This window comes from Myotis brandtii, unplaced genomic scaffold (genome assembly GCF_000412655.1).
Source record: "Myotis brandtii unplaced genomic scaffold, ASM41265v1 scaffold355, whole genome shotgun sequence".
In the NCBI taxonomy this organism is placed as follows: domain Eukaryota; kingdom Metazoa; phylum Chordata; class Mammalia; order Chiroptera; family Vespertilionidae; genus Myotis; species Myotis brandtii.
Window position 1 is genome coordinate 1,469,240 of NW_005363642.1, and position 16,722 is coordinate 1,485,961.

General features: G+C 50.8%; 2 protein-coding genes and 1 long non-coding RNA gene across 8 annotated transcripts in view; 1 reads left to right on the forward strand and 2 right to left on the reverse strand.

Moving 5' to 3' along the window:
- The window catches only part of LOC106727054, a 21,785-nt gene extending 17,641 nt beyond the window's left edge, over positions 1–4,144 (reverse strand). Inside the window, exons 1-2 of the long non-coding RNA XR_001363203.1 lie at positions 4,058–4,144; positions 1,910–1,976 (exon numbers count right to left, since the gene is read on the reverse strand). This is a non-coding gene — a long non-coding RNA (uncharacterized LOC106727054). The remainder of the gene's footprint in view (positions 1–1,909; positions 1,977–4,057) is intronic.
- The window catches only part of TVP23A (trans-golgi network vesicle protein 23 homolog A (S. cerevisiae)), a 29,340-nt gene extending 21,142 nt beyond the window's left edge, over positions 1–8,198 (forward strand). Inside the window, exons 2-8 of one of the 5 annotated variants that reach the window (XM_014544191.1) lie at positions 1,966–2,240; positions 4,000–4,144; positions 4,645–4,734; positions 4,922–5,050; positions 6,036–6,164; positions 7,208–7,267; positions 7,982–8,198. In XM_014544191.1, the coding sequence (XP_014399677.1) occupies positions 2,209–2,240; positions 4,000–4,144; positions 4,645–4,734; positions 4,922–5,050; positions 6,036–6,164; positions 7,208–7,267 (585 nt within the window). In that variant the 5' untranslated portion in view covers positions 1,966–2,208 and the 3' untranslated portion in view covers positions 7,982–8,198. The other 4 variants (XM_005871747.2, XM_005871748.2, XM_005871749.2 and 1 more) reach the window with 4 other exon arrangements.
- The window catches only part of NUBP1 (nucleotide binding protein 1), a 23,047-nt gene continuing 10,475 nt past the window's right edge, over positions 4,151–16,722 (reverse strand). Inside the window, exons 5-11 of one of the 2 annotated variants that reach the window (XM_005871746.2) lie at positions 14,831–14,863; positions 14,132–14,222; positions 13,397–13,551; positions 10,796–10,906; positions 10,458–10,560; positions 9,077–9,160; positions 4,151–4,270 (exon numbers count right to left, since the gene is read on the reverse strand). In XM_005871746.2, the coding sequence (XP_005871808.1) occupies positions 4,248–4,270; positions 9,077–9,160; positions 10,458–10,560; positions 10,796–10,906; positions 13,397–13,551; positions 14,132–14,222; positions 14,831–14,863 (600 nt within the window). In that variant the 3' untranslated portion in view covers positions 4,151–4,247. Of the gene's footprint in view, positions 4,271–8,085; positions 8,366–9,076; positions 9,161–10,457; positions 10,561–10,795; positions 10,907–13,396; positions 13,552–14,131; positions 14,223–14,830; positions 14,864–16,722 lie in introns of those variants that run through there. The other variant, XM_005871744.2, reaches the window with a different exon arrangement.

The following is a 16,722-nucleotide window of genomic DNA, read 5'->3' on the forward strand; positions in this document are numbered from 1 at the left end:
AATGGGCCGGATCCGGCCCGAGGGCCGTAGTTTGCCCACGGCTGTCTTAGCTGCTTCCTCTTTTGGACAATTATGAATTAAGGTGCTAATATCTGTGTGCAGACGTACGTTTTCAACTTCTTTGGGTAAATCCTGAGGCGTGCATTTGCTGGACTGTATCACATGGAGAATTTTTAGTGTGACTTGCAAACATTTTTCCTTGGTCAGTGGCTTCAATCAGAAGCATTTTCTTATTGAGGTGTAGTGTTCTACAGTTAAGCACACGAATCTGAAGCATATGGTTTGATGAGTTTGTACACGTATGATCAAGATGTGGACCATCTCAGCACCCAGAAGCCTCCTTGTCCACCTTCCCCGTCCCCGCCCCTCAACTGTCCAGAAATGGCTACTGACTTCCAGCATAATCACTGGTTCTGCTGGTCAGGCAGCTCCCACGCTGCCACTATTGAAAGCAGATTTTTTTAGGGGAAAAGCGGCCGTTAGTAGCAGCTTGTTTCCTTTTTGGTTTGTTTTGAGTGGAGCCTGATTTCATCACCAAATTGTTCCTGCTGGTCTGGACCAGGGGTTGGCACACTTTCTGGGTAAATATTTTAGCTTTGCAGGCCAGCGGATGAGTGAGCATGGCTGCGTTCCAATAAAACTTTAGTTACGAAGATAGGAAGTGAGCCCAACGGGGTGCTGGGCCTGCGTTTGCGAACCCACATAGAGCAGAGCTTTCAAAGCTTTGTGAGGTTCCGTCCAGGCCCCGCTCAGCCTGCACCCGCGTGAGTGGGACAGGAGCGTGCACATTTGAAGGCCCCTCAGGAGACTCTCATGCACTTTCCAGGTTGAGACATCTCAGTGTTTCCTTCTAAGGAGGAAGACAGTAGGTGTCCTGGGTCCAAGAACTCCACAAATAGCTTTAAATGTAAACAAAAGTCCATTGAGCCTCTTCCCACCTTAACACTTTGATGAAGGTCTCATTTCCCCTTTCACCATCTGTCATTCTTCCCACCTCCTCTACTGAGAGAACAGGCTTCTACGGGCCAGGTGGAGGGGGCGTTGGGGACCCAGTGGAAAACTCTCCGTATTAAAGTTGAGGAATGAAGGTGGTTCTTCAGCAAAAGCATCGGGGCAGGGGAATATGGAATCTGGAGTCTTGGGGGAATCCTGAGATGAAAAGTGCCCCCGGGGAATGAGAGGGGGAAAGTTGTGGTCAGAGGGGGAATTTTCCAGTGTGGCTCCTCGAGGTGGAACAGTTTCGAGTGACTCCGAGGGCTGAGATAACAACAGCTGCTTGCAGTTACCGAGCACAGCCTGTGTTTCTAGCACTTCATACTCGCCAGCTCCACTTGATCTGTTCGGTATCCTAGGAAGTGGCTGCTGCTCGCACTCCCATTGTACAGAAGCAGAGACTGAGGCTGAGGGGTTACGTAGCTTAGGGAGGGCTGTGGAGCGATTCTGAGGTTGGAGCCAGGACTGGAACCCTGGCAGTTGGGCACCTCTCAAGGGACGACCAGGTGGGTGCCTGGGAGGGTGGAATTGGAAGCCAGTGGCATTGAGAGGTGGAGGTGGCGTCGGTGTGTGTGTTTGCTCTGCAGCTGCGGAGGTGGCAGGAGAGAATGCTGGCAGGATGGAGGACCCCATGGCAGGGAAGAATGGACAGGCTTAAGCCATAGCCTTCAAAACTCTCAAAACTAGAAAACTCGCAAAACTAGAAAACTGGTCTGCGGCCACATTAGCGCTAGCTGGGGGCAAAAGCTGGGCAAATTCCAGAGAGAGACTGCATGAGGCTTTGGAGGGTTGTCCAGAGAGCAGCCTGCATGAGACAGGATTAAAGCAATATTTGAAAGTGCAACAGGCATCATTTTCTACTTGCTTTGGGCATTGTGTGAATAATAGTAATTTGATTGAATCACAATAATAATACCTCCCAACTAAGCAGAACTTTCCAACAATTGGAATTTTTTCTGTGTTTTATTTCAGGAAACCACAGCCTAAAAAGAAAGAAAAAGAAGTGGTGGGCAGGGGATTTATTCAAATACACCAACTTCCAGGTTTTACTGCACACTTGGGTCTCTCTTACATCTTTTAAGTCTATATTGTCCTACAAAGAGGACAGATGTCCCAGTGTGCCTTAAACGACTCGATTACAAGTTTCAACACAACAAATATTTGCTGAGAATCTTAAAAATCATGTACTCTTGGGGATATAAAAGTATCTAAAACATGGTTCTGCCTTCGAAGAACTTTCCAATGTGGTAAGATGATTCATTTATCTTCAGCATGAAGGGATAAAATTGTATAGACAGTTTATTGAAAATCCTCAATAAGATGAAGACCAAAAAGGGTATAAGAGATTCCCAAAAGTCTTGTCTTCTGGAACAGTCCAGATTTGGACGGTTTTGATCACATCTAATTCTTTTTTTTTTTTTTTCAATCCTCACCTGAGGATGTTTTTTTGATTTGAGAGAGAAGCATCGATGGGTTGCCTCCCATATGTGCCCCGTCCAGAGAGCAAACCCACAACCTAGGTATGTGCCCTGACTGGGAATCGAACCCATGACCTTTTGGTGTATGGGATGACGCTTCAACCAACTGAGCCACCCTGGCCAGGGCATCACATCTAATTCTTAAGTGCCAGGTACTCTGTCCAGGCCGGCCTTTCACCCAGGCTGCCAGGAGAGCCCAGCGTCGGAAAGGCACAGATGAGAAACGTTCTGGCGCATGGCTGGTGTTTGGGCACGGGCCCCTGCTTCCTCTGGAACTTCCTCTGGAGCATCAGGAGTACGTGCAGAAGTCATAAACTCTGCTTCTGAATCTTAGTCCACGTTCCCTTGGGAGTGTGAAACCACCCCACTCTATAGGAGCCCCTTGTTGACTTACTCTGACCCTGCTGCTTTTTGGGAAGTCCTAGCAGGCTCATGCCCTTGCAGGTGTGCTGGCTGCCTCTTTGTCATCCCAGATGTTGCAAGCGGGCGGCTGGCGGGCCAGGATGATACGCGGCCTGCATTATTTTATTAACAGAATTAGTAGCCATCGCTTAAAATCCTATTTGCCATCCAAGTCTGGATTTCTAGCTTCTTGTGAAATGTTGAATCTGGCAGTACAAGGGTAGATGTGCAGAGTACAGTCCCCTGCCCTGGAGGGAGGCCTGCCCCCTGCCTCCCTAGCAATGGATGGCGCTTTCATTGCCATCATCATTGGCCCTGCACTGTTGCTTTCTTGATCTTGATTGAGTGTTTTTCTCTACCTGAGCTCTATCAAAAGTGGATTCCTAACAAAATAAATAGAAAGCCATGAGTGTCTTCTCTTCTGCCTGGCCCATGTCACCCACGGCTGTCGCCTGCCTGACCCCTACAGGCATTTGTTATCTATCTGCTCCGACGAATGGGTGTCCCTCGTTATTGGTTACCCGCAGGTCTCTCATCTTCCAGATACACTTTTGAAGCATTTGATGTAGGATGAGCACATTCCCCTTGGTTCTGTGTCTTCTTTTGTGCCTCGGGGCTCAGTGAACAAAACCCATCTCCCCCTAGGCTCCATTTCATCATTTAAGTCCCATTCGTCATGAGCAATCACGAGTTAGACCTGTCGTTGGCACATCACTCTCATTTCCCTCTATCCAGGAACATGCATTCCCCGATGACTCGAGACAGCACCCATGAGCGGCACGTGGACCCACTGCTCCACGACTGGGTAATAGCCCAACCTTTGCTTTAGGGAACTAGTCACTGCTGCTGCTAGGTGGGAAGGCAGTGAGTGACCACGGTCACACTCCACTTCAAAGGTGACCCAGTTTCAAAGAGGGCAAGTGATGTTTGTCATCAAAAGAGGGGAAAGTACGGGATTCTTCAAGAAGGGAAGAAATTGACTACAGTGCTGACTGTCGCGGGCCTTCTAATTTAGGGCTGCCCGCCCCTGGAGCTGCAGCCCGGCTGAGTTTGGTGTGAAATGTGCCAGGGAGAGCGTGGGAAGTCAGACACCATGGAGTGAGGGGCCTCCTGGGCTCTTTCCTAGGCACCCCTTGGCCACCTTCTTCCACCTGTTCTTCCGAGTGAGCGCCATCGTCACTTACGTGGGCTGCGACTGGTTCAGCAGAAGCTTTGTGGGCTGCTTCGTCACCGTGCTCCTCCTTCTGTCCTTCGACTTCTGGTCTGTGAAGGTGAGGCCCCCCTGTGATGCCGCTGCGCCCGGGTGGTGGCTGTCCTGATGCAGGTGGTCGATTTGAGCGAAGAGGTGCTCTGGCTGGAACTGCTGATACATTCTTAGGAATACGGAGCCGGAGTCACTTAAAATTAGGGGAGAAAATACATTGTTTAGTGTGGAGTAAATGGCTTCAGGATATCACCTGTTGCGAATATGTGCCATGTGAGATGACAACTCCATATGGCTTTGATCTTTAATAAAGTTTACATAGAATATACAGAGATTTAAATGTTCTACCTAATGTGGAGATATATATATTCGGGGAGTCTGTCACTTTTTAAGGTAAGCTTAATTAAAAATTAGAAGCCTTGAAAACTGACTGAGAAATCACCACAGTCCAGTTCCCCACCTCTTTGCTCCCAGTACAAGTTTAACTTCTGTTTTATTCACCAACAAACAGGTGAGGACCTGCCCTTTGCCCAAGGTGCACTGAGTCATTTTGTCCCTTTTCCTCAGAATGTAACTGGGAGGCTCATGGTGGGCCTCCGCTGGTGGAACCAGGTCGATGAAGATGGGAAAAGCCACTGGATTTTTGAAGCCAGAAAGGTATTCTCCATGACGAGACGAACCAGCACGGGGAGAGCAGCTGTGGGAAGTGTCCGTGGGTTCCTTTCGGGCTCTGTGCAGCTCTGATCCTGCCCTACCCAAAGTCCACCGGGGCCGGCACCTAGTGCGTAACAGGAGCACATGTAGAATCAATGAACATGACGGCATGAATCACTTTCCCACACAGGTCTCTCCGAACAGCATCGCCGCCACCGAAGCAGAAGCCCGGATCTTCTGGCTCGGCCTCATTATCTGCCCGATCATTTGGATTGTGTTCTTCTTCAGCACCTTGTTTTCCTTGAAGCTAAAGTGGCTGGTAAGGCAACACCCGACTCTGACGTTGCTTTGACATCTGCACACAACCAGGGGTCCCAGGAGTGGATTGTTATTTATTGACAGATTTATTGAAATAGCTGTATTGAGATAATTCACACACCATACGGCTCGCCTATATAATGTGTATAATTCAATGGCTTCTAGGTGTTCAGTTGTGCAGCCATCACCACAATCACTTTCCGGATTTTCACCGCCCGCAAAGACACCCTGTAGCCTTCAGCCATCACTACCTCCCCAGTGCCCCTGTTCACCCAGCCCGACACCCACTCATCTTTGTTTCTATAGGTTTGTCTATTCTGAACATTTCCTATAAGTGGAATCATACAATATGTGGTCTTTTGTGACTGGCTTCTTTCATGTAACGTAGCATTTTCAAGGTTCATCCATGCTATAGCATGTATCAAGACATCTTTCCTTTTCAGGCTGAATATTCCATTGTATGGATAGGCCACCTTTTATTTATCCCTCCATCCATTGATGGCCATTTTGGTTGTCTCCACCTTTGGTGTATGAATAATGCTGCTAAGAGAGGAGTTATAGAAAACACCTATGACATCCTACCTTGGACAGGGAACCCTTCCTAGGTAGGAATAAGCTAGCCTCAGAGTTCTGAAGTTTTATTTCAGAGCTACTGTATTTTGTTGCCATGACCTGTTTCGTTCGCTGAGAAAACAAAATATCCATAGACAATATAAGCAGCAGCGTGATTAGAGGTGTGGACTCTGGAGTTTGGGTGCTGGTTTGGCCTTGCATCAGCTCCTGGACTTTGGGCAACTTTCGTGTCTCTGGGATGATAATGGCACCGACTTCTCAGGTTGGTGATTAAAAGGTGTCCAGGAGTCTTGTAGGTGCTCAGTCAAGGTTGGCTGCTACGTCAGGTGCAGGCCAGAGCCACCGCCACTGGGTGTGGGAGGAACATTTCCATCTAAGCTCAGGAGACTGACGTTTGCTTTGTCTGAGCGCAGGCCCTCGTGATAGCGGGGATCTCTCTCCAGGCCGCTAACCTGTATGGCTACATCCTGTGTAAGATGGGAGGCGAGAGTGACATCAGCAAAGTCGCAGCCAGCTTTCTGTCCCAGACTGTGTTCCAGACGGTGAGTGACTGAAGCTCAGGGGGAGGGGCCTGTTGGCAGCTGCGGTGTTGAATGTTTCCTCGTCAGTCAGGCTGCCACAGTTAGTCTCTTTAAATTGCGGTGAAATATACACAACATAAAGTTGACCATTTTAACTAGCTATTTTTAATCTTCACCTGAGGGTATTTTTTTCATTGCTTTCTCAGAGAGTGGGAGGGAGAAAAAGAGGGGGAGAGAGACAGACAGACAGGCAGACAGACATCGACTGGTTGCCTCCCGCACGCTCCCGAACAGCAAAAATTGCGGTGAAATATACACAACATAAAATTGACCATTTTAACTAGTTATTTTTAATCTTCACCTGAGGGTATTTTTTGCATTGCTTTCTCAGAGAGTGGGAGGGAGAAAAAGAGGGGGAGAGAGACAGACAGGCAGACAGACATCGACTGGTTGCCTCCCGCACGCTCCCGAACAGCAACCTAGGTACGTGCCCTTGACCGGGAATCGAATCTGTGACCCTTCAGTGAGCAGGCTGACGCTCTAACCATGAGAAACGCTGGCCAGGGCCATTTTAACTATTTTCAAGTGTACATTTCAGTGTCATCTAGTACATTAACATTGTTGTGTGACCATCCATCCCCAACCACCATCTGTCTCCAATCTAGAACCTTCCCAAACTGAAACTGTACCCATTAAACAGAAACTCCCTGTTGCCTGATCCCCAGCCCCTGGAATTCACTATTCTACTTTCTGTTCCTATGAATATGATGACTCCAGGGACCTCACACAAGTGGAATCATACAGTATTTATCCTTCTGTGACTATCATCGTTAGTCTTCCGTGATTTTAAAAACTGTAGAGTTTAGAAGCACAAACAATTTTTTAACCTCACATATAAATGAGGTGAAATAAATGTGACCAGGCTCATCCTGAAGTGGTGTGGACCGTGTTAAATGTTCATACACTACTGTATGCTCTTGGCACATGGTGGGTTTGCCCTGGCCTCGAGTCGGAATCAGGCCGGCACAGGTGGGACCGAAAGCCATGGCTGCCTTTCCTTGCAGGCCTGCCCACGTGACTTTGAGAAGCCTGGCCTCGAGGGGCTGGAGATCCACAAGTGTTAGGTGAGAGGCGGGATCAAGGCAGGGGTCTGGACCGGGGCTGGAGTCTTGTGAGAAGTGCAGCTCCCCCGTGCTCAGCTGTGCCCGTGGCCTGGGCAGCCTACCCAGTGCCCTGAGTGGCCAGGGGCATAGCCAGGTGGGGAACCAGCCTGTGCACTGGGCATCCGGGACTTTGTGACTGCATCACCCTTTACTGGGGTCCCACCCTCCTCATGTTGGACATGTACAAATTCGACCACATGCAGGCATGAGGGGGAGCAGGGAGGGAAATGAGAAGATGAGAGGAAAGAACAAGGGAATTTGCCCACCTACCACTTACACTCGGAGTAAGATGGAAAACAGGAATTTACGCTTCCCTCAACTGTCTCCATCCCTGTGCATCTCAGAGGGAGCTCTCTTGGCAATGTCCATAATTCTAGAGTTCACCCCTGTCTTTCCTGTGAAATGTCTTGTGTGCCAGCGGAAGTTACTGGGGGATTGTCATGTGACTATACAGGGCCGACACAGGCCCTAGTTCGGTTTAGTGGGTGATCTCAGGGCTGCTCAGGGGTGTTCTGACCACGTGCAGCTGCATCGACGCTAACCTCAGAACAAGCCCTGGCTTGAGGCTCCATCGATGTTCCTTTCCCCGATCTGGAGAGTAACTGGACTACTACTAACACCGTGACCGTGTGCTCTGCACCGAAGCCACACCTCATCCCTTTGCTTCCCTTTCAGGCATATCTTCAGAGGCAGCAGTAGCGAGGTGAGGGCTCTGCAGTCAAGCAAGCTCCAGCAGGCATTCCGACCAACAAGCCGCGGGTTTTCAGTGAAGCAGGGACTTTTGAGGAGACGCTTTTATTTTTTAAATGGCAAGTGTGTAAAGAACGCCCTTTACATGTGATCTAAAGAAAACTGTACAAATATCAGATGATTAAAGTGTCTGCAAAAGTGACTTCACACCACACCAGAGTCTGGTCCCTCTCTGCCTTGAGCCCACTCTGTGCCCGAGTGGTCAGGACGCGCTGGCTGTGCTGCTTGCGTCCATGTCCCCCCGTGTTTCAGGAACTAATGAGGTCCTCTCTTCTTCTGGCCGATGGAGGCTACAATACTCCTGGATTCCTGGAAAACAAGGCGGCAGGCAGAGAAACACTGGCAGCTCCTAGTGCCCCGGGCAGCCCTGCCTGTGCCAGCCTGGGCGCTTCCAGGCTGGGGTGGAATCCCCAGATGTTGAACTCCCTAAAAAGCCCCATTTCTGTTGATGCCCCGAATCTTCAGTGACCTGAATACCACACACTGCCCATCGTGGTGAGAACCACGCTGGAGGCCCGTCCTCGGTTCATTCTTCAGAGCCTGGGAGTGATGTTACTTCCCCAACACCACTTCACTAGGCAGAAAGCCCCGCACAAACCAGACTGTAGGCCTTTGACGACTGTCGCCTTGGCTGCCGGTTGGGAACTGGAGCTGCACGTGAGTTTGGTGTGGCTCACTAGGCTTTGTGTCTTTTCTTCTTAATTTTCTTTGGACAGCTTTACCGAGATGCGTTTTCTATGCTGTAAAATCCACCCTCACTGTGTCTTTTACACTATGACTTAGCCCACAATATTGACGTCCTGACAGGTTTCTCAGAGACTCCCGGCCCCTGGGTTGAGGGAGGCGCTCTCCAGGTCATCCCAGACCCCACCCCATTGGCCTGAATGCCCAGCCAAGGCTGCGAGGCAGTGACCACTTATGATCCTAAAGGGTCTCCTCACACCCAGCCCACTCTGCTCGTTTATGTCACCCCCTGGCCCCACAGCCATCTGGATTCACAAGGCTCACATAAACACTTACTTTGAATGATACTTCTGTAGGCTACCGTAGCTGGTGAATCTGGCGTGTCAACCAAAAAAGACCGTCCTTCATCACAACTCTTCCCTTAAAGAAACAAATGAAAGGGAATTAAATCCCTGAAGAAAACCAAGTGGCAACATGGCCTTGGGGCTCTTTCTGTGCCTGTGACATTAGGAAGCTCCTGAACCTGCTGCATTCATAAGGAATGACGCCAAGAAAGAATGGCGGGGCCTCAGAGGACCCCCTGCCTCCCTCCATCCACAGGGGCCCTCCCTGGCCCAGGGTGTTCCGTGTGTGTGTGCGCCTACAATTCATCTGGGTGGTGTGGCAATGCAGGTTCCAGGGCCCCACACAGGACCGATTCAGCAGCTCCTGGGTGGGCCCAGGGACTGAGTTTTCAAAGATTAATTAGTTCTTTTGAGTAAAAAGATAATGAATGCACATGGAGAAAAACGTACCATAAAAGGTGAGGCTATCAGTGTTTCAGATGTCTTTCTAGAAACTGTATGTGCATATATACGTGGCACGTACATAACCATGCACCCATATACTTAAAAAAAAATGAATGGCCGCGTATGATACACATGTTCTGCCCACTGCTTTTTCCATGTATACTAGCATCCTGAAGGTCATTCCACATCGGCATCAACCTGTCTGCGAATCTTTCATAAGACTGTCCACCCTGGTGTCCTCCTGTGGATACGCAGATTGCCTCTAGGGCCTCATGTTAACCCAGTGTCCCGGCGAGCAAATGCAGGGGGCCTGCCCCAGTGGGCGCAAGGCCTTCTCGCCTCCTCCACCTGTCTGCCCACCCCCATTCCTGCATAGACCCCTGCGGTCAGCGTTTCTGCCCCTGCCCCCAGATGCTGAGCACCGCTGGAGAAGCAGGCTCAGTGATTCCCCACCCACAGCTGCTCCCCAATCTCAGTGGGCCCTGGTGAGGCCAACCTGGAACTGTCATTTCCTCGACTCCCCCACGGGACAGGGAAACCAGAGCAGGGGAGGAGCCCAGGTGAGGGGGCACAGAGGTGGAGCTCCCGTAGGAACGTGTGGAAGCAGCTCGGGAAGCCCGCCGGAGTTCACGGCAGCAGAACCAGGTCTGGGAAGCACAGGTCCCAGAACTGTCCCCTAAGGGACCATTGTTCATTTCCTAGTGCTCTCCCTGCACCTGGCATCGCCCTGACCAATCTCTCCTCCACTCTTCCAGCCCCACCTCAACCAGCCCTGCTACCTGAGGTCTGCCTGCTCCCCTGGCCACCTGCCCGCCTGGTTCACTGCCTCTCTCCGCTGCAGGGGGAGCTCCTGGAGGTGGTCCGGGGGCCGGGCCCCAGTGTATGAAGGCCCCACTGAGCAACGGAACCGGGCGTGGAGACTCACTCACCTATGTGCGGGTCCAGGGGCACTTTGCCGAGGAGCGGTATCTTCAGGTCCTGGCACATGGTCTCTGCACCCCCCGTTGTGGGCGGGAATATCTGAGACTCTTTCTGTGAGGCAAAGTAAATGGGGGGGAGAATCATGACTTTGTTTCAGGATTACAAGACTGAACCACATTTTAAAGGAAGTTTTCAAAAACGTCCCTTCTGAACGTGAAACACTAACTACCAAAGACTTTCCATTCAGCCAGCAGTGCAGCACTGTCACTGTGATCCCACTTCTGGAAACAACGGGGAAAGCATCCGGTTTCACAGAGACCCGCGGAAGGGGCTGGTCAGCACTCACCTTGCACTTGGGGCAGACGAAGCCGCTCATGTTCTCCACCACCCCGATGATGGGCAGCTTCACCTTGTGACAGAAGCTGATTTCTTTCCGGACATCCTGCAGGGACACCTCCTATCACGGTTCAAAAGACCAGTTGTTTCAAAGTCAAAGTACAAGCAAGAGAATGTGTGTGGTCGAGGGACGGCTGCAATGCAGTGGCTCGCCCTCAGAAAGCTTAGGGAGGTGAGCCGTTTATCCAATGAGTACTTAGTGCCGACCATGTGCTAAGCCCTATCCTAGGCATTATTCATTTCCCACAAAACCCAGAAAGGATGAACCCGCACAGCCAAACATCAAATATATAATGAGTCTACAGAAAAGTGACCTTTTAGCATCTTTTTTTCCTTTTTTTTGGATTTATTGAAGTGACACTAGTTAACAAAATTATACAGGTTCAGGCGTGCAATTCCACAACACATCATCTCTACACTGTATTGTGTGTTCACTACCCTGTCAGGTCTCCTTCCATCACCATGTATCCTCCTACACGCTCCTTCTCCCCCAACTAGCATGTCCCAATGTTTACTTTCTTTTCAACAGACTATGCTGAGCTAAAGTGTGCACTATTTTTCATTCAGAGGTTGGGGAACTAGGCCTGTGGCGAAACCTGGCTGGCTGCCTGTTTGTCAAGTTCTTCTGAAACCCAGCCATGCCCGTTCTTTACATACTGTCTCCAGTAGCTTCCACCCTACAGTGGTACAGCTGAGTGGCTACGACAAGGACCACATGATCTCCAAAGGCTAAAATATGTACTATCTGGGCCTTCACAGAAAAAGTTTGCTGACCTCTGATCTAGATTATGATGAAGACAAACAACTTTGTGGACAGAAAGAAAATAAGATCTTTGGATCACTTAAAATTCACTTCTGAACTCCGCATGTATATTTCACAGTGTGAGTACTGAGTATGATCATTGCTTAGTACCCCCCAACTCCCCCACCCCCGTTCCCCGGTTAATGTTGTTGCAGACACATGTCCTCAAGTATGGCTACTCCTTAGCACCTAAGGTGTGACTGACAGTCACGGCTCCCGAAGGGTCACAGCTCAAGTCGCCTACTCTCCAGAGGCACACATTTGGCTCTAGGCCTCTGTGAGGCTGGGTGCAGGCATGTAGCTGGAGCGTAAACCGGCTCTGACTGTGCATCTCATTGCGCCTCTGGTTCTCTCCGTGGTGTCCTGTAAAGCCTGCGGTGCCCGATGTGAAGGGCTCTGAGAAAGTGGGTGTCCACAGCCCGAAGTGACATTGTCCAGACAGGCTCTATACAAAGGACACACGTGGCGCGTGCCTGCTCCCCTGGCTTCCCGGGAAGGGCCAGCACCTGTTGGTCCGTCTCCTTTTCTTGACCCCTCAGGGACTCCATGTTTCCATTCACAACAAATGTGGCAGGAGAAGCCGTCTTTGGGCCAACTAGACTTTTGCTAATAGACTTTCTTTTTAGAGCAGCTTTATGTTCACAGCACTCCTGAGCGGGAAGTACAGGGACTTCTCACAGGCCCTTTGCCTCCACACACGGAAAACCTTCCCCGTCATCAACATCCCGGGTGGTGCATTCCAGCCAGACTGTTTCCTTCTAGTAATTACATTGGGAACAATCCATCTTCTCTCCACCTCCACCGGGCCAGTGCCCAGGTGGCCTCTAGCCACCCAAGTGGTGTCTTGCTCCTCATGCCCCCGACATCTCTCTGCACAGGGAACCAAAGTGATCCAAAGACATGAATACTGTCACACCACCGGACAGCATCCTGCGTGTGCCCATATGTGCAGCGCCCACGTTCCTTGGTGACCACATGGGCCATGAGGGGGGACCGGTATGTTTCACTGCCCTGGTGCCCGGCCCAGGGCCTGCATGTAATGACTGCTCAGTGAGGGCTTGGTGAAGGATGGGGCCGGCTGCCTGATTCAGAGGCAGACCAAGCCTCGTTACCCTGCTTCCTTAGGAGTGGGGAAGAATATTGTGAGAAGCATAACTGAAGAGAACCAGCTGTTGGTTTCTTGGGACACTTAAGATCAGCCGCAATGATAAAGTACAACCCAGGCCTGATGCATTCACTGCCTGCTGGACTTACCCAGTGAGGGTTCCTCACAGCCCCGTACACAGCCTCTGTGACTGGTACACGAGGATCTGACAAGGCCCACAGCAGCTTCCCCAGAAATCCCCGCCTACGCCCGGGCTGGTGCTGTGGAAAACTGGGGAGAGTTCCAAACTGTTCTGCAATGTGAGTGAGGGGGCCCTGCAGACTGTGGGCTTGATGCATGAGCGTGGTAAGGGTGAGGTGACCATGGCGGACCATCTGAACTGTAACAGCACCATTGCTCTCGCTGGCTTTGTGAGAGGAAATTAAAAGGCAATTTTGAATTACTGCTGGACCAAAAAAACCCAACTGTGGAATGCTTATTTGTCAAACGCAAATGCCCGGATCAAACATAAACGGGGTTTCTGCAGAGACAAAGCAGGGCTGCTCGTCCTGAAGGTCCCTTGACAGACCAAGGTCTCGGAGTCTGCGAGGAAGAAAGCTTCTGGGCGGCGCAGTCCCCACCCAGCTCCCTCCGCTCTCGGTCACCTGAGGGGTGGTGATGATCACGGCGCCATCGATGTGTGCGGCGGCCAGGTACTGGACGACCGAGAGGTGCTCGTCCGACGTCCCAGGGGGGGTGTCCACGATGAGGTAGTCGACCTCTCCCCAGTCCACATCGCGGAGGAACTGCTTGATCATGCCTGAGAGGAGGGACCGCACTGAGGCCAGGCCTCCCTTTCCCCAGGCTGGGCTGGGGGCTCCACAGAAACAGTCTGTGACCCTCACGCGCAGACTCTCAGCCATGGCATCTGGCAACGTCTGGAGACATTGGTGGCTGCCACGCCGAGGGAGGGGGTGCTGCTGGCATCCAGCGCAAAGGCCAGGCTGCCCCTGACATCCGTGGTGTGGAGCACTGTCCACCCCTCCCCTCACTACTACGGCCCCCCATGTCCCAGGGCCGAGTTTGAGGACTCTGCCTAAGCCTCAGTGCCCACTCAAGCTGGTATCGATTTCAGTTCAGACACTTCTCTCTCTGACACAAATAAGCCACTACGAAACCACAATAAATATGGATAATTTCAGGGTTATATAGGTTTTCAGGAGAAAAAAAACCCACAATAGATAATAAAAACTGTAAAACAAAAACTGGTATTTCTTCAACCAGTGACGACAGAGGCAACTGGACGCTTAAAAATCCTGCTGCGGCGTCCCGACAGCAGGGGCGCAGGGGAGCCCGAGCAGTCCTGCCTGGGAGAGAGCGACAGAGAGCGGGGCACAAACCGTTCTTCTTGGGTCCTCTCCAGATGACAGCGTCGTCGGGGCTGCTGAGTAAGAAACCCACTGACATCACCCCCAGGTTGTCTTCCAGGAACTGGAGGGGATGAGGCAAGAGACATTTTACTTAAAGCCACAGCACAAGGCACTTCCTTATGTCTCGTCTGGCTGAAAAAAACCCTTTGGGGGTAATATTACTGTGATCTATGAGTACATGCACTCTTTGAACCCTCAAATCATTCTGAGGGGGAAAAGGGTACCATATGGTGGGACGGAAAGAGGTATCATTGGCCCTCAGCCACAATGACAGGCGACTTGGCTGAAATAAATGAGCATCATGTCCTCAACTGGCTGAGCCTGGGCTGGGCTGGGGCCCCTGGCCACACCTGGCCCACCATCTGCTTTTGTACATGAACTTTCACTGGAATACAGCCATGGTCATTCATTTACATATTCCTGCTTGTGAGCTACAGTGATGGAGAGGGTATGGCCCACAAACAGAAAATGGCCACTGTCTGACTCGACAGAAGCGGTCTGCCAAGCCCTGGTCTTCATGGAGGCTTGCGCTAGAAACGTGCCCGGGAAATGCTTGCTGACTGATGCGCAGGCGGGCTGAGAACAGTGTCGCCAGCCACCGCATACCCACTATGCATACATGGCCCAACTCCACTCTGTTGAAAATAAGGCAAAAACGTGAGCACTCACCACTGGAGACCAGCCCGAGCCACTCTGGTGCACCTGTGTGAACACGGGCATCGAGTCACTTGTGAATCCCGCACCCTGGTCACCCTTCATACAGACACATTTTGTGCAGCAAGAAGACAATTTTACAAAATAGAAGTAATCTAAAATGCCACTACTTAATGCTTAATAGGAAGTGAACAGCTGGGGGGGGGGGGGGGGGGGGGTGCTGGTTAATGAAAGTGATAATTCAATATCCTTTCCCCTGTCAAATTGGGCTGTTTTGAAACTGCTTAGATAACATCTAGTCAGGGAACCCGTTACCCAAGTCAAATATAATTTCGGGTCTGAGGTATTTTCAAAGAGTGACAGAAATTGCCTGTGGGTTACTGAGAAAATGCAGTAACTGTGGAGCAGCGGGGGTGCCCCTCCAAGTCCGGAAGTGAAGAAAGTACTGTGAGTGAGCCAGGTGACACAGCACCGCCCTGCCCGTGGCCTGAGCTTCGCTGGGGCCTGCTGTCCCCCGGGAGCAAGCACTGGGAGGAAGGTGTCAGGGAGAGGCTCCCTGGGGGACGTCACGATGGACTCTCCATCATGGGTGCTCATCAATAGCCAGGGCTCAACTTCGCACCACCTGTTCCGAAGCTAGAACTTAAGCAACTCCCAATGACATGTCAATCTTAGAAATCAGAGCAGCGCAGGAGCCAACACGGAAAGTCTGCTTTTCTGAATGAAGTCTTGCTTTCTAAAACAGCTCTCTGGAGACATCAGTCACATAGCGTACAATGCACCTACTGAAAGTGCAGAGTTCAATGGCTTTCAGGATAGTCACATGATCGTACATCCACCACCACAATCAACCCTAGAGGACACCCTGCACCTCTCCCGTCACCCCCAATCCTGACACTTCCCTCCAGAACTAGGTGACCACAGATCTACTCTGTCTCTGCACGCTGCCTGTTTCAGACAGTCATAGAAGTGCAATCATGTGACATGTGGTCCTTTGTGTCTAGCTTGGAAGTCTCATTAAAAAAACAACAACAACACAACAAAACCATCTGTGCCCTGGCTGGTGTGGCTCAGTCGGTTGGAGTGTCATCCTGTGCACTGAAAAGTTGCTGGTTCAATGCCTGGTCAGGGCACATACTGGGGTTGCAGGCTTGATCCCCAGTAGAGGGTGTGCAGGAGGCAGCCAACTGATGTTTCACTCTCACATCAATGTTTCTCTCTCTCTTTCCCTCTTCCATCCCCTCTCTTTAAAAATAATATATACATATAATAATATGCATATAAAATAATAGATACATATAATAGTATGTACATAAAAAAATAAATTCATTCCTACTTATCCAATTTTTAAAAAAAACCTTTCCAAAGAGCAGCTCCCGTGCCTGCCCTGCTCCATGCTGTCTGCTGCCTCACCCTGCTTTAGTTTTCTATTATCTATCGTCTGTCCCTCCCATGAGGGCCAGGGTCTGTATCTGCCGTGCTCACCACTGGATCCCAGCACACAGAACAGTGCCAGCATTTAAATAAGACTGAACCATTCTGGATACTCCCAGCCCAGCCCAGCCCTCCAGCCAGATTCCAGGCACTACCCAGGGGGAGGGAAGCCTTCCTGGGATTGCTTCTCGCAGCTCGGAAGGGAGAGACCAGCACCTGCTCAGACCACCGTGGCCCCGCCCCACCCCACGTCACTCTCCCACTTCATAGTCTCAGTTCCCCAGAGGTAACCACAGGGCAGAAATATTCCCTTGCTTCCAGGGTACAAGCCCCCAGCCAACACTGGTCTGGCTTTCCCAGTCAGCTAAGCTTCCGTGTCTTACTTCTGCATTTTACTTGCTGTTTCCCTTCCCCTCTGAGAAGGCATCGAAACCAACACTTCTTTAATGGTTTAGATGAACTTTATAAATAAT